Source organism: Ctenopharyngodon idella, chromosome 15 (genome assembly GCF_019924925.1).
Source record: "Ctenopharyngodon idella isolate HZGC_01 chromosome 15, HZGC01, whole genome shotgun sequence".
NCBI classification, from domain to species: domain Eukaryota; kingdom Metazoa; phylum Chordata; class Actinopteri; order Cypriniformes; family Xenocyprididae; genus Ctenopharyngodon; species Ctenopharyngodon idella.
Genome location: NC_067234.1, coordinates 33498243 through 33522729, shown reverse-complemented (window position 1 = coordinate 33522729; position 24487 = coordinate 33498243). Strand labels below are relative to the sequence as shown.

General features: G+C 37.6%; 2 protein-coding genes across 2 annotated transcripts; both read left to right on the top strand.

Moving 5' to 3' along the window:
- The first annotated feature begins 1713 nt into the window (after window positions 1-1713).
- ctsc (cathepsin C) lies at window positions 1714-11218 on the top strand. Its single transcript, XM_051861940.1, has 7 exons — window positions 1714-2032; window positions 3395-3540; window positions 4032-4195; window positions 4363-4518; window positions 4828-4943; window positions 7297-7428; window positions 9265-11218. Exons 1-7 carry the CDS (start codon window positions 1879-1881, stop codon window positions 9762-9764), a joined length of 1368 nt encoding a protein of 455 aa, XP_051717900.1. The 5' UTR covers window positions 1714-1878; the 3' UTR covers window positions 9765-11218.
- Window positions 11219-15180: 3962 nt separating this feature from the next.
- Window positions 15181-21447, top strand: rab38a (RAB38a, member RAS oncogene family). Its single transcript, XM_051863861.1, has 3 exons — window positions 15181-15551; window positions 16852-17132; window positions 20481-21447. The coding sequence occupies exons 1-3, from the start codon at window positions 15350-15352 to the stop codon at window positions 20631-20633; spliced, it is 636 nt and encodes a 211-aa protein (XP_051719821.1). The 5' UTR covers window positions 15181-15349; the 3' UTR covers window positions 20634-21447.
- The last annotated feature ends 3040 nt before the right edge of the window (window positions 21448-24487 follow it).

Here is a 24487-nt window from a genome sequence, read left to right as displayed (position 1 = left end):
AAAATGGTGACATGCGTATGTGTATTACATGTTCAGTCTATAGGCGTGTAGTGTTTCTTTACAAAGTGACATCGCCATCTACTGGCCTGGCAGCAGAATACAGCATTTTTAGTCATTTTTGCAGATCCGTGTAAACGGGGATCTTTTGACAATGTTGCCGTCTGTACTCAAAAAACGCGAAAGGAAAAACTTTTCAGTTTTTAGTATAGTTGTTGTGTAAATGTACCCTTAAAGCTGCAGTCCGTAAGTTTTGCCTCTTTGTCGCCATCTCTGTTTGAAACCTGCAATTGCAGTTATTTGCGGAATTATCATCTTTACTTGGGTTGTGCATCGGCACGGCTCCTGCGTATGAATCTTATGTTTGCTGTCAGTCACCACATCGGTGTGCATACTGTACTTCGGAATCACAGATTCTACGTCTCGGAAGTATAACAAAAATAAGAATTTTCACCGAAAAATGTCATCTGAACAAGAAAGTGACATGTCTGCCACTTTTTTTCTGACCAACTGAAAAAAACAGCATTTTAATAAATTGCTTAGCTCGGATCACGTCAAACTGTGCAAATTATTATTATTGTTATACTTTGTTCTCAAATTGTTAATGTTAACAACATCAGCATTGCATGACTGTGTATTTAGTGTGTATTAGTGTTACCTGTAGATTTCAATTTCTGTAGCCACTCCACAGTCTGACATCTTTTGCTTTTGACTATGGGTGAATCTCCAGTTGTCACTGATGATTGTCATTTCTGACCTTTCAATTCGTCATGAAAATGATAAGTTTAATTATTGCAGCTGCTGTGAGAAAAGGCTATAAATAATCCATCATCCTCACATGATATAGCCTACTAGCTGGGACTCCTTCTTTATGTTAACAGACGTGACATAATGACGCAAAGACGAATGGCTGAATGCTCGAATTTCCTGCGGAAACCCACAAATAAATAATAAAACATTATTACAAGCTTACCGTTGTGAATCAGGCTAAGGTAACAATGGCTGGTTATGTACTTGCTAAAAACTTATTTTGGATAGTTTGGAAAGTTACGTAATGCAGCTTTAAAGAATAAAATGTTTAAGCAAAGATCTGAAACTTTCATCCACAGGCCCCAAAACAGTCTCATTAAACATTTTTAAAAAGTGAGAAGTGAAACAAGAAAATCCTCACTGACACGTCCTTCGGTTGTTTTGCTGATAAATCGGTTATAAAATCACAAGTGACGTTTCAAAGGTCGTGAATTTTCACTTCACTAAAGATCTGCATGTTTTTAATTCGAAGATGCTTTGGAGATCTTTGTTGAAAACATTTAAACATCAACGTGAAACTACATTTGCAATGAAATTTACTTCTGTAATGTGATTATTTAGGACTGAATTAGGAGTGTTGTTTTTGTGTGTAAATTGTTGTGATTGAGTAATTGTGTCAGTGTCACTGTAAATAAACGTGTTTGTCTGTTCATGTGATGAATGGGTGTATTTGTGCGTGAGTGTATATTTATGTGAGTGAGTTAATGTGTGTTTGTCATGAGAGTTAATTACTGTGTTAGTGATGCTGATCAAATGCGTCTGTTTGTATGATGAATGTATTTTTCTGGAAGTGATATAATTACTTGTGTGTGCGCGAGTGCGCGCTCACTGGCATGTCACATGACTCGTGTCATATGATCATTGCTGTATAAGTTCAACACTAGCACGCGGCTGATCAGCAGAGAGTTTCAGTGCTGCAGATACGCGGAAGGACGAGAAGGACGAGAAGGACGAGAAGGACACGCGCCTGTTTCCTTGCGTCCGGTCATTTAAAAAAACCCCCGCGTGCTGTCCAGTTAAATCAGTTATATCGTTATACAGCAGTTATACTGCGGTCGGGCCGTCATAAGGATGCGCGCGTTCTCTGTCATTGTTTTGTTTGCGTTTATCGGCGGGTCTGCGGCAGATACTCCTGCCAACTGCACCTATGAGGACCTGCTGGGCACCTGGATCTTCAGCGTGTCTGATGTGGGTCATGATCGAACCATCGACTGCTCCAGCCCAGGTCAGATTACACAATCATATCAACTATCAGAATGAGTGCGGTTTTGTCTTCAACAAGGAAGTTCAATTTTACTTTCGGTTTCATGTTGTGTTCATATAATTGACCTAAATGTTTTGTACACCCTACACAACAATACACCTCTCTGCTACTGTTTTGGTACCATGGTACAGTGATTAAATCAGATGGTAATGGGGTCAAAGACATTTAGATGTCCGCATCAATAGAAATTTACAAAAGTGATTTTATATACATAGAAAACACATTAAATGCAAGTAAAACGTCTACTTTTTAAGTTTTGGGAGAATAAAATGTCAAAATGCGGGTGAAATAATGTTCCATTGTCTTTCGGTGTAACACTTACATTTATGTAAATATTGAAACAACATACTCTGACCTGTACGTATTAAAATATATAAAAGAATGAGCATGCTAAATCTTATTGCATTTTAAATGAGTAAAAAATTCTTAATGACAAATGGGAAAAACCTAGGATAGTGGCAAAGTTTAAAAATGTAAAATTACTTAATTAACATAAGCCTTTAATATGGCTTATATAGATTTTGATGTAAATGTGTCTGACAAGATTGAATGACATTTTAGCGGGTGTCTTCTGTAAATCATGGTAAAAATGTATGATACTTTAATTTTTGCTGAGAAAAAAACAAACAAAAAATTAGGACCCATTCTGATGTATTGAAAACAACAATTCAAAGCTGTATTACACTTATTGTTTTGATGCTTAAACCCTTTTTTGTAGCATTAGGCCTATAATTTGATGTGTACCATGCTACTGAATGATTACCATGATCCTATACTATGGTATTCCCATGCTACTTAACCGAATTCTAAGAATATCACGTCAAAAAGCATAGTATTGCCGTTTTAACGAGAGTGAATAGTACTTGTAGTAGAATAGTATTTTGTAGGGCGTACTTAACCTAATTGACAATATAATATTACTAATTTAATGCTGTTTTAGCTGACACTTTTAGCGCGAAAGTATAAAAAGTTGTGTTTTCTGTAGCACGGAGCCCCTAAAGGGATGTGATTTTGGGGGAAAAATATGAGATGGGAGGAAAAATAAATAAATGATTTTGCGTTTTTCGGGCGGAAAGGATTGAAATATTTTTTCCTCCCATCTCATCACCATGTCCCCTTAGGTGCTCCGTAACACAGTGTATATTGTTTCTTTTTCTTATTTTTAATAATAACGGTTATAAAACTTAGTGAACTGCTTATGTAGACAGTATTTGTGGGCATCATGGGTGGCTCTGAACTTTCAATAACACATAATGCCCAGAATGCAAATCACCAAAGCTACTTCCTTGATTTCTAAAATAAACTTGGTTGGCTTTTAAACAGGAAAGACGGTGAGGACGGTGACTGTGGACCTGCAGAAGCTGTCTCTAGCTGTGAATGATCTCGGACACACTGGGTTCTTCACTCTCATCTATAACCAGGGATTTGAAGTGGTGATCAATGACTACAAATGGTTCGGGTTTTTCAAGGTAAGCATGATGAGACACTTTTAGTGTCAGATGACACCATATGACTGATCAGATGACTGAAGTTTCACAACAGAAGGGAAATTCTGACATCAGCTCTTTTGTTTCATTCTTCTGTGTGTGTTTAGCTCAATAAATGTGGTATGATTTTACAAATGCAATATTTTTTAATGACTACTAGATGTGAACATATAATCAAATGTCAGAGTCTACATGGTGTAAATAATTCGTTAAAAGCTGTAGACTATTGCTTTAGTACTATTGACTTGCGAAGTACCAATATTTAATTTCAAAACTTGTGCAACAGTTGGCTTTTTTCTTTAAAAAAAAAAAAAAAAAAAATTAAATATAATATAATATAATATAATATAATATAATATATATTGAAAACAGTCAAGTCATAATAAATTTCTGGAAAGGGATTAAATACTGTGCTTTAAAAGCAACTTTATTACAGTGAGTATTTATTTATTATTTTTTTTCTGTGTGTCTAGTATTCTCAGCAGGGTTCAGAGGTGACCAGTTACTGCGATCAGACGATGCCCGGTTGGGTTCATGATGTTTTGGGGAATAACTGGGCTTGTTTCACTGGGAAGAAGGTGCAGCCCATCCCACCACGAATCGACCACAGTACCATGCTTGGATTCGAACACAAACTGTGAGTGTTTGATTGTGTCAGCAGTGTTTGTGATGTAACGGTCTCTTATCTCGCTGTATATCTTGATAAGATCTCATGTGATTTCATCTCCCCTGCTGCACTGCATGAATGAATGATTGATGTGTTTATTGGTTTACTTGGTAACCAACATCTTATACGATCTCTAGGCTCATGAAGCTGCCATACACAAACAACATGGAGTTTGTGGATAAAATAAACTCTGTTCAGAAGTCCTGGAAAGCGACATCGTACAGTATCCATGAGACCTTCACCATACAGGATATGCTGAGAAGATCAGGAGGACATGCCTCCAGGATACCACGGTACACACACTTTAATTGGCGCAGTCAGGCTTTTGTGTAAAAATGAATAACGGATGAATGTAAAACTTTATTCAAGCTCAAAATATCTGGTGCAGTTAAAAATATTGATTTTGATCAACCAGTGTCATTTCTTAAATCCCAAGAAATAATCTTTTAGTCTACTGTTTTAAGTTAATGCATGAACAAAACCGCACTGGCTTTTTTTTTTTTTTTTTTTTTTTTTTTTTGCCTGCAGAATATTGGTTACAGAATAAGAACAGCAATAAAATTCAGAAGATAAATGGTCAATTTATGATTTCTTTCTCTCAGACGTGTCAGGCCTGTGACCGTTGCTGCAGACAGTAAGATGGCAGCCGGTCTTCCAGAACGCTGGGACTGGAGAGACGTGAACGGAGTCAGTTATGTCAGCCCTGTCCGCAACCAAGGTGTGTGTGTGTGTGTGTGTGTGTGTGTGTGTGTGTGTGTGTGTGTGTGTGTGAGAGAGTGATTGAGCAACACTGACTCAAGCAACCATTTTGTTTGCAATATTTCCTCTTTCAGAGCTGAACATGTCTTTTATATCAAAAGTCTTAAAGGGGCAGTTCGCCCAAAAATGAAAATTCTGTCATCTTTTACTGGCCTCAATTTGTTCTAAATCTGTATGAGTTTCTTTGTTCTGTTGAACACAAACAAAGATATTTTGAAGAATGTTTGTAACCAGACAGTTGATGGACCCCACTGACTTCCATAGTAATCTAATCAATGCAGCCCATCAAGTGTCTGGTTATTAACATTCTTCAAAATATCTTTGTTTGTGTTCAACAGAACAAATTAATTCATACAGGTTTGGAACAAATTGAGGATGAGTAAACAATGGCAGAATTTCATTTTTGGGTGAACTATCCCTTTAAATGCAGTCTTTTACCACCTACAGTTGAGTCAGTCCTGGGATAAACATCAATGTGCTACTATTGATTGTGATCAATCTAAAATCCTGGAAGTGTGTGTTATTGACTGTGATGTAGCTGTTCTTACTGGATCAGCCTGACAAGTGATTCTAGAAACACTACCAGGAAATTACAGGCTTTTCCCCTAGTCTGTGTTTGGCTGTTTCTCATGTATTTCCCCAGCAAACTTTCAGTTTCAGTGTTATTTTAGTATTATTACTACTATAGTATGTATTATAATATGTAAGTCAAATTAATACTTTGAATTAGCTTGTATTTTTTCCAACTCAAACTTATTTCAGTTAGTTGACTTTCTTTTTTTTTTTTTCTTTTTTTTTTTTTATGCAAAACCACTGATCCCATTTTCCTAGCACGGGCCAGTTAAAGGGTTAGTTCACCCAAAAATGAGATTTCTGTCATTAAGTACTCACCCTCATACTGTTCCACACCCGTAAGACCTTCGCCTGTTTTTGGAACACAAATTAAGATATTTTTGATGAAATCTGAGGGTATCTGATCCACACATAGACAACAACAACCTTTTGAGGTCCAGAAAGGTACTAAAGACATCTTTAAAACCATTGACGTGACTGCAGTGATTCAATCTTAATATTATGAAGCGACGAGAATACTTCTTGTGCGCAAAAAACCCCCCAAAAAAACAACCTTATTCAACACATTTGTTCCCTGTCATACTACTATGCTATTTTCATTGCAGAACTTCAGTGTTTGTCTGAACGCAGACTCAGTATTGGCTGGCTCCTGCGTCAGCATCACATGCATGCGTCGTGCTCATGTGACCAGAGCCAGCCAATACTTACTGTAGCTGCCGTTTGGATGTAAACACTGAAGCTCTGCAACAAAAATAGCATAGCAGTATGACAGGGAACAAATTCGTGTTGAATAAAGTCGTTATTTTTGTTTTGTTTTTGTGCACAAAAAGTACTCTTGTCGCTTCATAATATTAAGGTTGAATCACTGCAGTCACGTTGACTTTTAACGATGTCTTTAATACCCTTCTGGACCTCAAAAGATGCAGTGTCGTTGCTGCCTATGTGTGGATCAGATACCCTCAGATTTCATCAAAAATATCTTCATTTGTGTTCTGAAGATGAACGAAGGTCTTACGGGTGTGGAACGACATGAGGGTGAGTGATTAATGACAGAAATTTCATTTTTGGGTGAACTAACCTTTTAACATCTTCTGGTACATGCAGTAACTACACTATCTGCTTTTTAAACATATCTTCATTGACAGCCATTCAGAATTAGCCATGTATTCTGAGGAGAAAGCATTTTTTTTGCAAAAAACATATTGTTAGTTTTATTTTAGTATAGGCTAGTAGATGTTTTACCAGCTCTTAAATGTAAAACAGATATTTTGGATTGAACTTCTGTGGTCCCTTGAGCAAGTTGATCGGGTCTGGTCACTATTTTGTGTATTTAAAGCCCTCTTATTTGCCTTTTTTGTTTTAAGATATAAATACCATCTTTGACCTTGTAAAGGTTCTCATCACAATATGTGTTTTGGATTTGTTTCCTTCCACTTGCTCTTTGGTTTACAGTCTCATCTTCTCTAATCAGTCTTTTATAGTAAAAGAGAAACACAGATGGATTTTGTCTTCTCTCTGAAATAAGTGTAAGGAGATGATCGGCTCTTCAGGTGATGGTTGTCGTGTCTGGAGTGGCTCTGATAGTGTCTGCCTTTTGTTAAGAGCTCCTTCAGATGCTCAGGAAACATTAGAGAAGGAAGGAGAGAGGATTAAAGGATGTTTCTGTAGGATGAGGAAATGAGGTTGTGAATTGTCCTTTTTCATCTGTAAATGATCTATTCACTTCTTTCTTTCTCAAGCTCAATGCGGCAGCTGCTACTCTTTTGCCACTATGGGAATGCTTGAAGCACGAGTCCGAGTCCAGACGAACAACACCCAGCAGCCAGTGTTCAGTCCACAGCAAGTGGTGTCCTGCTCCCAGTATTCTCAAGGTAAAAGCATGTGTTGACGCATGGAGGCAAATGTATAATATGACCCGTATCTGTGCTGAACTTTAGAGGGCCCATCTGCATATTTGCAGTTATAAAACTGTGACTGTTTGCTTTTCCAGTACCCTCAGGATTATGGTTACACAATCCGATTGAGATCAGAATGGATTCATTGCGTAAATGTTTGCCTTGGTGTTTCCCCCTTTTTTCCCTCCTCCTCCTCTAGGTTTTGTAAGATCAAAAAATTAAGTAACTCCTATTTTACAGTGCATGTTACATGTCCTTACTATAGTAACAACAGTAAATTATTCATAATTACATGCAACTAACCTAATCCAGCCCTAGAGTAAGTACATGTTGTTTATTGATATTACTCAGTACTTTAATGCATAATTACACTGTAACTAAGACACCTTAAAATAAAGTGTAACCAAAATTTCTTTAGGGATATAGACATGTATGCTTTTATACATGGCTTTATTTTAATTTAAGCTTTGCGTTGTTTTAAATGTGTAAAGTCTCAGGATAAAAGTTTTCTCATTTTAACTGCATTAAAATTGGGAGAGGAATGAACAAACTCTGCTTAAGGGATGTTAAAATGTACGTTTTTATCCAGTCTTTTTTTTAAATATGCATGCTGTTTTAAATAATAATATAACTGATATTATTATTATTAATGATGACAATTCCTTTTATTTGTTAAATGTTATAAAGTTATGCTACCACAAACGAATCAATTGTATAATTTAACACTTTCCTGATATCATGTATAAATTGTTACAATTGTCATAACCAAGTTATCACCACAAATATATAACATTATATGAATCGATTTTACTATAATATATGATTGTTCCTTTTTTTCCTTCCCATAAATGTGCAGTTACATGTATGTTCTACAGTTAATGTGAAAGGATTAGTTCACTTCAGAATTAAAATTTCCAGAAAATTTGCTCACCCCCATGTCATCGAAGATGTTTATATCTTTCTTCAGTTGAAAAGTAATTAGGGTTTTGAGGAAAACATTCCAGGATTTTTCTCCACATAGTGGACCTCAATAGTTACCAATGGGTTGAAGGTCCAAATTGTATCTTCAAAGGACTCTACACGATCCCAGATGAGGAATAAGGGTCTTATCTAGTGAAATGATCTTCCATTTAAAAAAAAAAAAAAAAAAAAAAAAATTACATACTTTTTAACCACAAATGCTCATCTTGCACTGCTCTGCGATGCGTCACGCATTACGTAATCATGTTAAAAAGGTCACGTGTGATGTAGGTGGAAGTATCGATCCAGTGTTTACAAAGAGAATGTGCAAAGGCCCTTTACAAAAAAGGTAAAATGATGTCAGACGATTTTGAAGTTGGAGGAGAAAATGAGATGTAGTTTTTCGCCCTACCGCAGTACTTCTGCCTCAGTCACGTGTGATCTTTTCAAGGTGATTATGTAATGCGTGGCGCAGAGCAGTGGAAGATGAGCATTTGTGGTTAAAAAGCATATTTATTTATTTATTTATTTAGAAAATGACCGATCGTTTCTCTAGATAGGACTTATTCCTCGTCTGGGATCATGTAGAGCTCTTTGAAGCTGCACTGAAACTGAAATTTGGACCTTCAACCCGTTGAACCCCAGTGAAGTCCACTATATGGAGAAAAATCCTGGAATGTTTTCCTCAAAAACCTTTAATTCTTTTTGACTGACTTGTAGAAAGAAAGACATGAACGTCTTGGATGACATGGGGGTGAGTAAATTATCAGGAAATTTTAATTTGGAAGTGAACTAATCCTTTAATGGATTTCAGAGTCTGTATTTCTAAGGGTTTTGCTGTCATCTATACAGGTTGTGATGGAGGTTTTCCATATCTGATTGGTAAATACATCCAGGACTTCGGCATTGTGGAGGAGGACTGTTTCCCGTACACCGGGGATGATTCTCCCTGCAAAGTACCTGAGAAATGCACAAGGTACTATGCCTCCGATTATCACTACGTGGGTGGGTTTTATGGCGGATGCAGCGAGGCGGCCATGATGCTGGAGCTGGTCAGGAACGGCCCCATGGGTGTGGCACTGGAGGTGTACCCAGATTTCATGAACTACAAAGAGGGCATCTACCATCACACTGGCCTCCGTGACACCAACAATCCATTTGAGCTGACCAATCATGCGGTGTTGTTGGTGGGGTATGGGAAGTGCCATAAGACCGGGGAGAAATACTGGATCGTGAAGAACAGCTGGGGAAGCAACTGGGGCGAGAATGGGTATTTCAGAATCCGTCGTGGAACAGATGAGTGTGCCATTGAGAGCATTGCTGTAGCTGCTACACCAATCACTAATCTGTAAAGAGCGTGTAGACGAATTGTCAGTTGAAACAAGCATGGTCCGTTAAAGTCAAGTTTCAGATTATTTTTATAATAGCAATCCTGTGGCCTAAAAAAAGGGAAAACAGCGCAGTTTTTATCTTAACTTTGTTGCCAAGTTGTGAACTTCTAATTTGTTTCTTAAACTTTTTTTTTTTTTTGCCCATGACCAGCAGGTTAGGTGATCAAAGAAGCCATGTAGAATAATAAATTCACTGTCCTGTAATTCATCTTTCTCTCTTTCAGGTTCCTTTTCATAGTAAATGGTGTGAACATGTGAAATTACAAGACCCGATAGACTTGATTCTGTCTCATTTCCCCATTTCTCAAACATTATGAATCTTTAAACCAACTTCAGCCTTCTTCAAAGCGTTTCACTTTGGCTTCAAGGTTCTTCTCTTGGGTCTGGTTCCATGTGACATTTGACGTCAACTCTGTCTCCAGAGGTTTGACTTTTCCTGTTGCTGGCCTCTAGGGAATTTGTTCATCTTCTGTGCCTTTTACTGTCCCTTCTGTTGTCGGCAGCCTTTTTAAAGAACAATAGTGGATCCACTCTGTTTCTGTCCCTTCATCTCGAAGCATCTAGTCAGGATGTTTTTTTGCTCAGATCCACCTGAGAATGAATCTTGGAGCTTGAAAATTCCCCAGATGTCATCTTCCTCTGAGCTGTCTGTATGCCTTGGAAAAACTCTCGCTCTGATTCAGCCTGTCATGTTTTTGTCTTGGGTCACCTGCGCTTCCAATTGTTGCTGTCAGCCAAAAACAACCCTGTCTAGAGTCTAGTTATGGCTTTAAATTGATGTAACCGTCTTAATCAAGAGGCAAGACCTACATAAATTTCGCTGTGCTGTGTTTTGTTGCAACTGACCTGCTGTCTGCATCCATTCAATTTCTTCCTCTCAAACACACCAACATTGTTGTCCTTTTGTTTATTTGTTCTGTTAGTGTGGATTTCCACAAGAACCGTGTGAATGACAAAAAGGCCATTTAATTTTCTCTTGCTGGATCTGCGCTAATGAAATTTGGGTGCCTTCAGGTGCTGCGACAACTGCTTAAAGTGTGGTTTTTAGAAAAAAGGGATTTTAAATTTTCATTGATCCATGTGAGCTCTGAATGTCACATTTGCACTCTGCTGCATACATTTTTGCACCACTGTTTTAATTGGACATGACGTCATTTTGTATTCAGAGAATATCAAGTTGGCAATTGTTCTCAGGAAAATCAGTACTTGTGGATTAATGAACAATCACTTTATCAATAGCAATAGACTAAAGGGATGTGCATGTATATTGAGTCCTGTCAGGCTATTTGCCAAAAGACAAGCTGCTCAGGACTAGATGAATCCAAGGGTTTTATCACAATCTTTGATTTTTGCCTTTGTATCTGTGTATCTCTGTATCTGTGGTCATGATCTATAATAAAATTGCTTTTAAGATACTTTTGACTTCAGGTGTCCTTGACTTTTTGCTGCCTAAATACTATATGAAATCAGACTTTTATAAATTTAACCCATAAATGATATTATGAAATCCAATTGAAATTGACAGTTCAGAATTTGTGGGTTTTGGTCATTTGGGACGTAACGAAACATTTGCATCAGAACTATTCACTTGTTAAGTCTGACGTCACGCATCGCCTTTTTCAGGTCCAAACGCTATATCACATGCCAAAAGCAAACAACAAACTGCGAATATACACTCGTGGTGTGCTGTAATACTAACCAAAAACCATGATCCTATAACCTTTATCTTCAATACATATGTTTTATGAGAAGAAGAAAAATAAACTTGAGTATCAATCTGCATTTTCGATAGGGTTATGCTCCTTTGATAGCTCCTTTTGAAGGCATCTTGAGTAAAACCGCTCAACGCTAAGGATTTTTTCTACTGGCCTGGTCAGGTCAGTGGTTCAAATTTTTACTTGTGCTGCCAAAAACACAAAGTAATAAATATTTATTCTTTGTGTTTGACCCATGCAACCTTAAAAGGTTATGATTCAGATACCAGTGCAATTTCATCATTCTCGATTCCAACTTCAATACCACATGACTAATATAAATTTCAAATATTATGAGGTAAACAGTCGATAATAAAATAAGAACAAATAATCAAATTATGAGCAATAGCACAAATAAATACAATTGAACAAACATAGAAATGAAATAATCAGTGCTTTTCAGGTTTTTCAGGTATAGGTCTAACTGTATCCGCTTGTTAAGTCGTGACGTAAGGAACGCCATTTCTGGGTCCAAGCCCCGGCTCGTTTCACTTGAGAATGCCATCTTGACGGCTGTTTATGAGCGCTATTTATTCAACATTTTATTTAACATTTTAAAAAGTTACACATTTAAAATACTTAGTCTACACAACAGTCTCCATGCTCACAGTGTCACAAACATTAACATATTATCGATTTATAAGATGAATCACTGTCTGGCCATCTGGGATTTTGGTATGGAGATAAAGGTTATGATTATAATTTTTTTGGTAGTATTACACCACATCATGTGTGTATATTAGCACCGTTTGTTGTTTCCTTGTGGTATGAGATAGAGCGTTTAGACCCGGAAGCGCTGCCGCGTGATGTCAGACTTAACAACCGAATAGTTTTCAGTACAGGAATAATAGTAATCAAATGTAAAATAACACTGTATGAATTAAATATAGATTAATCCTTATTAAAGTTGCGAATGTTATTCAATCAAGAGCAGTGAGATTTTTTTTCTTCTTTGTTCTTTGATTAAAAAATTTGTTCAAGCGCAAGAAGACAAGAGAACTCAATTCATTATTTGCACGCTGTATGGGCACACCCTTCAGATGTGTGTGCACACAAAACTTCTCACAGCGCACAAGTACCAAAACTGTCCTGAGCGTCCTTAACGCTGGCCCCAGGCCATTGGGAAGTCCTTATTGTCAAGCCCTGGAGAAGCACATGTATACAAAAGTCCTGAACCGGAAGAGATGCAACCCGTTTTACGGAATACAGAAGTTTGTTGTGCATAACCCCATTGGTGTCTGGGATGCCATGAGCCTGGACACTACAGTGCACTGTGAGTTATTAAAAGCTTAGCTTAAATGTGTCATATCAATAAATGGTGCTCATAAACTGCTGTTGAGATTTTATTCTCAATTGAAAGGATTAGAGGCTTGGATCTGGAAATGGTAATCCCTACATCACGACATAAGCGAATAGCCTCAATGATCTCAGGGAACATCTCTAGAGCTTAAAGGAACCGCTTACTTGAGAATTTGGTTTTGAGAGGGCATTACATGGTAACTGACTTATTTTTTGCAGTTTACCTGTACTGCTTCACTGCACAATCTCTAACCATTCTCTTGTCTTGAATCCAAATTAATATCCTAGCCAAAGCACATTACAGTAAGGAGGTCCTATGTAAATGTAATATAATTGGAACCTGTTACAAAAATGTACTGTGGTGGTACCATGGTACAGAATAATTATATATTATAATAAGTGTGTTTATTTTATTGATGACAGCTTGCTTAACAGGCAGCAAGTATGGTTACCATGGTATACAGGTGCTGGTCATATAATTAGAATATCATCAAAAAGTTGATTTATTTCACTAATTCCATTCAAAAAGTGAAACTTGTATATTATATTCATTCATTACACACAGACTGATATATTTCAAATGTATATTTCTTTTAATTTTGATGATTATAACTGACAACTAAGGAAAATCCCAAATTCAGTATCTCAGAAAATTAGAATATTGTGAAAAGGTTCAATATTGAAGACACCTGGTGCCACACTCTAATCAGCTAATTAACTCAAAACACCTGCAAAGGCCTTTAAATGGTCTCTCAGTCTAGTTCTGTAGGCTACACAATCATGGGGAAGACTGCTGACTTGACAGTTGTCCAAAAGACGACCACTGACACCTTGCACAAGGAGGGCAAGACACAAAAGGTCATTGCAAAAGAGGCTGGCTGTTCACAGAGCTCTGTGTCCAAGCACATTAATAGAGAGGCGAAGGGAAGGAAAAGATGTGGTAGAAAAAAGTGTACAAGCAATAGGGATAACCGCACCCTGGAGAGGATTGTGAAACAAAACCCATTCAAAAATGTGGGGGAGATTCACAAAGAGTGGACTGCAGCTAGAGTCAGTGCTTCAAGAACCACTACGCACAGACGTATGCAAGACATGGGTTTCAGCTGTCGCATTCCTTGTGTCAAGCCACTCTTGAACAACAGACAGCATCAGAAGCGTCTCGCCTGGGCTAAAGACAAAAAGGACTGGACTGCTGCTGAGTGGTCCAAAGTTATGTTCTCTGATGAAAGTAAATTTTGCATTTCCTTTGGAAATCAGGGTCCCAGAGTCTGGAGGAAGAGAGGAGAGGCACACAATCCACGTTGCTTGAGGTCCAGTGTAAAGTTTCCACAGTCAGTGATGGTTTGGGGTGCCATGTCATCTGCTGGTGTTGGTCCACTGTGTTTTCTGAGGTCCAAGGTCAACGCAGCCGTATACCAAGAAGTTTTAGTGCACTTCATGCTTCCTGCTGCTGACCAACTTTATGGAGATGCAGATTTCATTTTCCAACAGGACTTGGCACCTGCACACAGTGCCAAAGCTACCAGTACCTGGTTTAAGGACCATGGTATCCCTGTTCTTAATTGGCCAGCAAACTCGCCTGACCTTAACCCCATAGAAAATCTATGGGGTATTGTGAAGAGGAAGATGCAATATGCCAGACCCAACAATGCAGAAGAGCTGAAGGCCACTATCAGAGCAACCTGGGCTCTTATATCACCTGAGCAGTGCCACAGACTGATCAACTCCATGCCACGCCACATTGCTGCAGTAATTCAGGCAAAAGGAGCCCCAACTAAGTATTGAGTGCTGTACATGCTCATACTTTTCATGTTCATACTTTTCAGTTGGCCGAGATTTCTAAAAATCCTTTCTTTGTATTGGTCTTAAGTAATATTCTAATTTTCTGAGATACTGAATTTGGGATTTTCCTTAGTTGTCAGTTATAATCATCAAAATTAAAAGAAATAAACATTTGAAATATATCAGTCTGTGTGTAATGAATGAATATAATATATAAGTTTCACTTTTTGAATGGAATTAGTGAAATAAATAAACTTTTTGATGATATTCTAATTATATGACCAGCACCTATATTTTTAGGGTAGTCAGTGTAAATAATATGGCCTACACTTCAGTTTTTGCACATTTTGAGACTACCACAGTAATTAGTGAAGAAAACTTGCCAGTTCTTGGGGACGTGGTCCTCACACCCTTACAAACATTTACCATAATTATTTCAGTGATTGTATGTTTTGGTACTTTTTGTTAGTGTTTAGCCTAACTTTAGTAGTAACTTAGCTTTTTTTTTTTTTCCCAACAACTGTACTTACCATTACGAATTTCTCAATTTTCAACAGGCCCTCGACCCCTCCATCTCCTCACGTCTCTGGTCTCATGCTCGACTGACGAGTCACAAGTTGAGTTTTTCTCTCCGCGGGGCGTTTCTGTTTCTTCCCTCGGAGTCTCACTGCAGATCACACGCGTCCATGTTCGGCTCCATCTCACACAAACATGCAGAACCATCACCTGAAGGAACACCTGTATAAAATCCTGGTGATCGGGGATCTGGGTGTGGGGAAAACCAGCATCATCAAGCGTTACGTGCACAAGAACTTCTCACCAAACTACCGCGCGACGATCGGCGTGGATTTCGCGCTCAAAGTTCTGAATCTCGAGCAGGAGACCGTCCGACTGCAGCTCTGGGACATCGCCGGTAAATTTTAATTTAATTTAATTTAATTTTTTTTAATTTTTCTATTTTCTTCTGAGCCCAAGGTTTGTTAAAAATTACCTATAATAATTATAATTAAAGAAACATTTTAAATCACACAATATATTGTATAATGTGTATTATTTTGTGTAGTAGGCTAATATGTACAGCCTTAGACATTAATTATTTATTATGTGCGTGATTATAAGTATGTATCTTTTTATTCTTGAAGTTGTGAAGAACTTATAATATTTTCTATGTAGCCTATAGCCTAGATAGACAGACAGATGTAAATTAATTTTACACACTTAAAGGCATTATATAACATTATAATGTTTTGGTCTAATATTGCTATGTGGACCAAGCGTATCCAAATATGTTGTATTCTAATTACGATGCCTCATTGTTTTATTCAAGTCTCTCTTGAATAACGATCCTCACGAGCGAGCGCGCGCACTGCGCGGTCATGTGTTCGCCGCTCATGTGAGGGAGATTTCCAAAAGAAGGAAAACAGGAACGTCATTGTAAATAGGAGATGAAAAGCACAGGGACATCAGACAGGAGCATGATTTGTCACTGTGAAGTCTTCTTAAGAGAAAATAATGTCAGTCAAATGTATTTATGTAGCGCTTTTTACACACACAATAGGCTACACATTGTTTTAAAGCAACTTTTGTGTTGACGTTTTGATCATAAATCTTAAAAAATTAGATCGATTTTAGATATATATGGGCAATTAAAATGTATTGTATTAGATAAGCTATCAAGTGGCATTTATTGTAAAGAAAGCATTTTTTTCCCCCTTTTGTTTTAAAGGGCAACTATTTTGTTTCTCATAAAGGACTGCATAAGTTTCCACTGCAAGACTCTTGTTTTTAAGTTCTGCTTTCTTCAGTGTTTCTCAGACTTCACTCCAGTAACTTCTGACACTAATCCCGAGCATTGAGTCGTGGCCCAGATCAGAGCTTTAAGTTTAACGGCGTGAGGCTGGAGCTCAGTGGAGTTGATCAATATGAGCTGCTGGAATGTGCTTTTCCTCATTAATGATATCCAGGCTTTAGCTTGGACCCTTGGAAATGTGTACAAGAATCCCAAAGTACGATCACATGGAGAAGAAATGTAGAGAGAGTGAAATTCTCTCACATTCACCCAAGGCTTCAACTGATAATAAACATCTCATTGTTGTCTTTGTGGTCATAGAATGTGTGTTTGTTCCTTTCATTAACATGAAAAACTTATAGGCTATAGCTGGTGTTACAGAAGACTGTGTCTCTCATGTGGTTTGTTCTGACTCCTCCCACAGGCCAGGAGCGTTTTGGGAACATGACGCGGGTGTATTATCGAGAGGCCATGGGAGCCTTCATCGTTTTTGACGTCACACGGCCGTCGACTTTCGAGGCGGTGACAAAATGGAAGGAGGATCTCGACGCCAAGCTGAGTTTATCCAACGGCAAACACGTGGCGGCTGTGTTGCTCGCCAACAAGTGCGATCAGGGCAGAGATGTTCTCACCAACAATGGCATCAAGATGGAGCAGTTCTGCCAGGAGAACGGCTTCGTGGGATGGTTTGAAACTTCAGCCAAGGTATGTAATGAACATCCGAAGACCCTGAGCTTATTTATAGACAGCCGATATTGATATGAACACTGATTTGAGATGATTCAAGATCAATGTGCACAGAGGTTAAAAGGTCAGAATTTGGATACTAGAATAAATATGATCTAGTTTCTATTCTGCTTTGTGATTTAATTGAAAGACTCATTTATCACACAACACACACTCACAAAGATCTCAGACATTGTTTATTCACCAAAAAATGTAATTCTGTAATCATTTACTCACCCTCATGTCATTTCATGACACTTTCTTAAATGACAAAAAAGGTTTAAGTAAACAAAACTAATTTTTATCCATGTTGAAACTGAATCATATCTGAAATCATATCTGAATATACTGTACACACTACCAGGGCCTAAAACTAACTTTTTGCCACACCTTAAAGGATTAGTTCATTTCAGAATTAAATTTCCTGATAATTTACTCACCCCCATGTCATCCAAGATATTTATATCTTTATTTCTTCAGTCGAAAAGAAATGAAGGTTTTTGAGGAAAACATTCCAGGATTTTCTCCATATAGTAGACTCCAACAGCCAAGGGGTTGAAGGTCCAAATTGCAGTTTAAATGCAGCTTCAAAGGGCTCTAAATGATCCCAGACGAGGAATAAGGGTCTTATCTAGTGAAACGATTGGCCATTTTCTAAAAAAATAAATAAAAACTTTTTAACCACGAATACTCGTCTTGCACTAGCTTCCGCCTACGTCACGCGTGACCTTTCCAACGTGATTACGTAATGCGTGGCGCATCGCAAAGCTAGTGCAAGATGAGCATTTGTGGTTAAATAATTGTAATTTTTTTAGAAAATGACTGATTGTTTAGCTAGATAAGTCCCTTATTTCTCGTCTGGGATCGTCAACCCATTGAACCCCAGTGAAGTCCACTATATGGAGAAAAATTCTGGAATGTTTTCCTCAAAAACCTTAATTTCTTTTCGACTGAAGAAAGAAAGACATAAACATCTTGAATGACATGGGGGTGAGTAAATTATCAGGAAATTTTAATTCTTAAGTGAACTAATCCTTTAAGACAATTTACCGGGAGAAATCATTTTTTACCAGCCATGAAACATAGATTAATCCTTATTAAAGTTACAAAAGTTATTCAGTCAAGAGCAATGAGTGATTGTTCTTGTTCGATTAACAACAAAAACACAGACAGCAGCAGGAATATTAGGCTGCTGTCACTTTAAAGGTGCTGTATACGATCTCTCAAATTCGTTGTTGAACACTGTTGATATTTGAAATCAGCCCAAATAAACCCACCCCTCTCTTCATTGCCCCGCCTCCAAAACTCACACTCCAATCCTAACCACCCTGCTCCGAGTCAGTCTTGAACCCCGGCCCGATCGTTGCTGGCATGCGAGGCGAACGCACTACCAATGACACTAAACACCTCATTCTCTAAATGCTATAAAGCGCAGATGAATGAACGACAAGGAAGCACAAAAAATGAATGTACAGTACACAAGAGTAAATACAAACAAGAGTTTGATGTTAATCGCCAACAGCACAGCAGCTCCAGACAATCAAAACCCAGTGTTACTCACATGATAAGGAATCAAAACAGCCTCCGTGTCTGTTTCCAGGCCTTCCCACTTCTAATATAAACATGGATCCTAAAGCACTTGCCCAGTCATAAACCTTCATTCCAGTGATATTCTTTTGAGCTGTTTTGTATTGTGTCCCATCTCTCGTTCTGCAGTTTTTTTTCTTATTATTTTCAAATCTCACTCTTGCTCGTTCTCTCTCCTCGAACGTCATACAGCATTAATGCTGAATGGTTAGACATTTGTTGTTGGTATCGGCCTGACTAACTTTCAAACAGTGTAGTTGAAAAAATGGATACCCCACCTTTAAGAGCTAATGCGTGGATCCAATACCGTTTTCCATGTTCCACACTGTCTCGCGAATATTTGAGCGGCCAAGCCTTTCAAAGTATACTTCTTTGGCCATGAGTGCGGAAAGACGCATTTGGCGCGTGTGCACAAAGCTCAAGTCACTCCCACATGCACTGTTGCATGCGCACCATCCACACGGACACACAAATTGGGCTGCACACGGACAGTGTGCACAGACATCCTGATGATGAAAATTACGTCACGCGGACAGTGCGCGGAATGCGAATGGCCGTAGTATACTCTGAGCTCCAGATGCAGATTTCTGAGCGCGTGTTTCGGATGTTTGCGCACAGAAAACTTCCCCCACAGCAAGTAATGAATTAATTATTTAATTAACTATTGAATTAATTATTTCAAATTGGCAAGGCTTACATTTTCGTGGCGATCCAACACTGCCCCGTCGTCAACTGTCTTGAGCAATTTTACATCGTTAGAATTTATAAAAATGTTACTGACCAACTGGCGATTGACACATTTTCAAATACTCGCCAACGGCAATTTTACTCGCATTTAGCGAGTGTTAATTTTAGGCCCTGCACACTACCGTTCAAACATTTGGGGTCGATATGATTTTTATGTTTTTGAAAAAAGTGTCTTCTGCTCACCAAGGCTGCATTTATTTGATCAAAAATACAGTAAAAACACTGAAATATTATTATAATTCAAAATAACTGTTTTCTATTTGAATATATGTTAACATGTAATTTATTCCTGTGATCAAAGCTGAATTTTCAGCATCATTACTCCAGTCTTCAGTGTCACATGATCCTTCAGAAATCATTCTAATGTGCTGATTATTATCTGTGTTGAAAACAGTTGTGCTGCTTCATATTTCTGTGGAAACAGTGATGGATTTTATTCTTCAGGATTCTGAATAGAAAGTTAAAAAAAGCAGCATTTATTTGAAATAGAATCTTTCGTAGAAATATAAATGTTTTTACTGTCACTTTTGATTTAATGTGTCCTTGCTCAATAAGAGTATTTTAAAAATCCTTTGACCGGTAATGTACGCAAAGTGAGTGAGCTGAAACGCTGTTAAATGTCTCCTTTTGTGCTCCGTGGATGAAAAGAAGTCTTTGGAAAGCGTCCTGGAATGACACAAGGTTGAGTAAATGATGACAGAACTTGGAATTTTTTGGATGATCTATTTTTTGCTGTCTGACCTTCTAGGCTGTTTTACAGACGATTATTTGAAGTGAATCGGGTGTTTGTGCGTAAAGAAGTGTGATTGTCTCATTACAGCTGACAAAATCGCTCAAACACTTTCTGCTGACTCACAGCCCTTCTGCTACAGTGTGTCATGACTCATGAATATTCACTAGCTAATTAATTCAGTCACAGCCAGAGACAAGGTGTGTGAAGACTGACAGGAAAGGTATCACTCTCTCTCTCTCTCTCTCTCTCTCTCTCTCTAGGAGAATATTAATATAGATGAGGCAGCACACTGTCTGGTGAAGCACATTATAGCTAATGAGAATGATCTGCTGCAGTCAGAGGTTGCAGAAACCATCTCGCCGCAGCAGGAGTCCAGCCGCGGAGGAACCTGTTCGGCGTGTTTTAGGTCCTGAAGTCGCTCCGCTTCATCCCACATGGATCTACAGCCAGATCGAGATCTGAGGTCCCAGAGGAACGCTTCTCCATTCAACCTCATTCCCATCTCGTTTCTTTCATGTCTTTTCCCATTCTCGCCTCATATCGTTCTTCTCTTCTCATCTCGTTCGTGTCTCCTCTCGTTTATTTGTGTCCGCACCAGAGAGGCGACCCTGCCACCATGTCTCGGTTTCCATGGTAACAGACTTATCGAACACTCTGCAGGGCAGAAAATGTTTTAAGAGAAAGAGACAGCAGTGAGAATTCGTCCGCAGAACTTCACGAGAAGTTCCTGCTGAATCATCAGGATGCGAAACTCCAAAGACCAATTCTGCATTTTTACCATCCATTCAGTGAGGCTATTTGATGCTATTAACGTTTTACTGCCGTTAATTCATATTTTTATTGGCCAACAGAAATCTGCTTAATAAGCAAAACCAATAAATTAAAAACGTTTTATTTTTGCCCACTGAGCAGAGTGAAACTTAATATTTTCAATATTTTTTCAAGGCAGCCAAAGTCATGCTACTAATGAATTATGAACACTAGCCTTAAAAATATTCATGAATTTCAATATTTCTGGTGTGCGGAACACATGCGGAACACAGATGTTTCTAAAATGTTCTCATTTAGAATGTTAGTCATTTGTTTGAAACACTACAGTGCCATCACCGGCAACATTTGCTCTTTTTATTAATCAAAAATGATGTCATGTAAATACCCCTGTACCTACCCAGTATACAGTAAAACAGTTCAGAGTTAAAGTATTAATAAACATAATCTTTACTTAAATGTGTACAGTACATGTTCCCTCTGCGCTTGTATTTCTGGGATATGAATGTGTTCGTGTTCAATGAAATGTGAGGTTAGTTATTTGGCTGTGTTGTATTGTTATAAAAAAGTTTGTGCAGTTAGCTGGAACAAGTAGGAACCTTAGATGATGGTTTTATGCACACGACTCTAGACACTGTTAGTGAACACTGCAGGTTTCCTTTTTTTATGTGTATTACATATGCCTATCCACTACTGCAGACAATAATTCTGACTTATTCCTCAGTTATAAAGAACAGAAGATGTTTATAGTAATGAACGTTTAGTGGGCCAAAGTGGAATGGAAGCCATTTTTTTTATATTAAAATACTTTCTTGCATCTTATTGAAAGATGTAGAGTTGTCTCAAAAATATATATATGTATTTAGACCTAATTTTAAGATATATGTATTTGAATTGCATATAAAATTACCATTTATTTGGATACTGTGTTTTTAAATAAAACTAATTTAAACTTGTATGAGATGCATATTTGTCAGTTATACATAAATTAAGCAGGTAGGAAACAGACAAGTTTTCTCACAATGAACAGATTTATGCTGATTCTAAGCGATTTAAATAATGCATTTTGAAAGTATGACTATTTAAATAACTTTTGTGTGACTGACAAATATGCATTACATTATGTTTATTAGTTTGTTTAAACTGTGTAATCCAAATGGGTGGACATTTTATATGCAATTCAAATATAAATCTTAAATTTAGGCCTAAAAATAGTATGTTGATTCTCTAGAAAAGCACTGGCACAACCAAAAAGTATGTGTCGTGTTTGGGGCAGGATGTTTGCAGACAGTAATAGAATATTTTTTTTTTTTTTTGTATGTTTAAACATTAATGATTTTAATTTGCCATAAATTGGAGTTTGTCCTATACACAGAGTTACAGAAAACCTCAGTGTGTGCGTTCGCTCGGGAGTGCGGCGCTCAGGCCGTGTGATCCCGGTCTCGCGGCTCCTAATGAAATAAATTGGTTCCCAGATTTTCCAGGTCAATTCATCTCTGACCTGACACACACAGGGAGGAGAATTCATTTGATATGCAAACTAGAGCATGACCAATAGGTCAACGGGTAATTTACTTTCTCTCTCTGATGTGGTGGGTTGAAATGATACACATGCTTGTAGTTCTGGATCTTGTAAGGGTTTTATTGCATTTAATTAATGATTGTGATTCGGTTATGATTCTGGAAGATCTCTTTTATTTATTTTCTTCTCTCCATCCTTCTCTGAAAACATTACCTAGAATTTGTAGTGTAAACATCTCTGCTATTTCTCAAACTCATAGTAATTTGGACAAACCCATTTGGCTGCATCCCAATCCACATATTACTGTCTTACAACTCCAAATATATATACGTATATTCGTTTGCTTATATTAAAACTGTAATCCAAACTGAAATTGTTAAAATTTTATGTGCAATTCAAATACATAAATCTTCAAATTTAGGCCTAAATATTTTTGAGTGTAATGTATGTACTTCGCGGGAGGTGACTGGAAAGCATATACTGTTGTAGAGTATGAAGACTAAAAAAATTATAGTTTCAATTAGCTATCAAAATTTCACATTTAGCACTAGAATATAACTTTTTATATATCCAAGATGTCAGTTAAGACAACTTCACATTTCAAGTTGACTAAACTTAAAACTGTAAGACAGTATAAACACTTTTTTAAGTGGAAACAAAAAAAAAAAATACAGTATAGACTGATACTTGCATCTTGATACCTCAGACCACTTCACGTACTGTTTACTTTTGCACGTAAGCATTAGGGTCTGGCTAAATTTATTACCTCAGGATTCATTCATCTTTTTGCATGTTTTCAGCACACTAGAGTGTGGCATGCATTAATCCTAATCTTGCATACTACTTAGGACTTGTAGTATATGAACTGGCATTCAGCTCATGTCTCCGTGTTTGCCTCATTTTCGATTTCTCAGCTTGTATGTTGTGCAATACCAGTTTGAATTTCTCAGAATTGAAAAGAGTAGATTCATTTTCGGTCTCAATTACTGTGAGATGTTTTCTGTCCATCGTTCATATTACAACCCTTCCCTCATCAACTCTCTCTCTCGCTCGTTCGCTGGGATGTTTTAAATGAGGAGGTGAATTGAATTCTGGGTATGGCTGACATCGTCCCAGACCCTGTCTCGGCTCTGACAGGCTGTCACAGTCCACAGGAGAATAAGGTCTTCCTGTCACCGAGGAACAGTATTTTCCTCTTTTCCTTTAAAGGTTTTGCCCTCTTTTTATTGCCTTTTTTCCCTTTTCTTTTCTGTAATTAACTGAAAGTTTGCAGCAGTCAAAAAACTTGAAGCATCAACTGCAGAGACATAAGAATACACTTTTTAGGGAATGCATGACTGTGCACATTATAGCCTACATACGGCAGAATATTACTATTTTTGCAGTATGTATAATGTGCACAGACATGCATAGACTATCTCGATTAGATATAAATAGCAAAATTATACATCTGAGCACATTGTAACAAGTACAGTATCCCACAATGCAATATGTCCAACACATCACTAAACTATTGAAAGTACACATTGGACCTTTTTGGCAGCAAAATTTCATTAATGTGACCACAGAAATTATTTAAGCTTGTTTCCGCCACCTTTTATTAAAAAGGTAATTGGGACTTTTTACTTTTTATATCACAATTCTGATTTTTTTCTTCTCAATTCTGACTTTTTTTCTCAGAACTGTGCGATATAAACTCGCAATTGCGTGTTATATAGTGTTATATATTGCGTGATATAAACTGAAAGTCTTTTTTTCCTCAGAATTGGACTTTATAACTTGCAATTGCGAGTTTTTATCTCAAAATTCTGATAAAAGACAGTATTTGAGAGAAAAAGTCTGACTTTTGAGAAATAAACCCACAGTGGTGAGAAAAAAGTGAGAATTGCGAGATATAAACTTGCAGTTGCGAGAAAAAAGTCAGAAACTGTGAGATAAAAAGTTGCAGTTGCGAGAAAAAAGTCAGAATTGAGAGAA

Coding starts and splice junctions, on each gene's coding strand:
- ctsc (XM_051861940.1), top strand. CDS start 1,879: ATGCGCGCGTTCTCTGTCATTGTTTTGTTTGCGTTTATCGGCGGGTCT. Junction 3,541..4,031: donor AATGGTTCGGGTTTTTCAAG/GTAAGCATGATG, acceptor CTGTGTGTCTAG/TATTCTCAGCAGGGTTCAGA. Junction 7,429..9,264: donor CTGCTCCCAGTATTCTCAAG/GTAAAAGCATGT, acceptor TCATCTATACAG/GTTGTGATGGAGGTTTTCCA.
- rab38a (XM_051863861.1), top strand. CDS start 15,350: ATGCAGAACCATCACCTGAAGGAACACCTGTATAAAATCCTGGTGATC. Junction 15,552..16,851: donor GCAGCTCTGGGACATCGCCG/GTAAATTTTAAT, acceptor CTCCTCCCACAG/GCCAGGAGCGTTTTGGGAAC. Junction 17,133..20,480: donor GGTTTGAAACTTCAGCCAAG/GTATGTAATGAA, acceptor CTCTCTCTCTAG/GAGAATATTAATATAGATGA.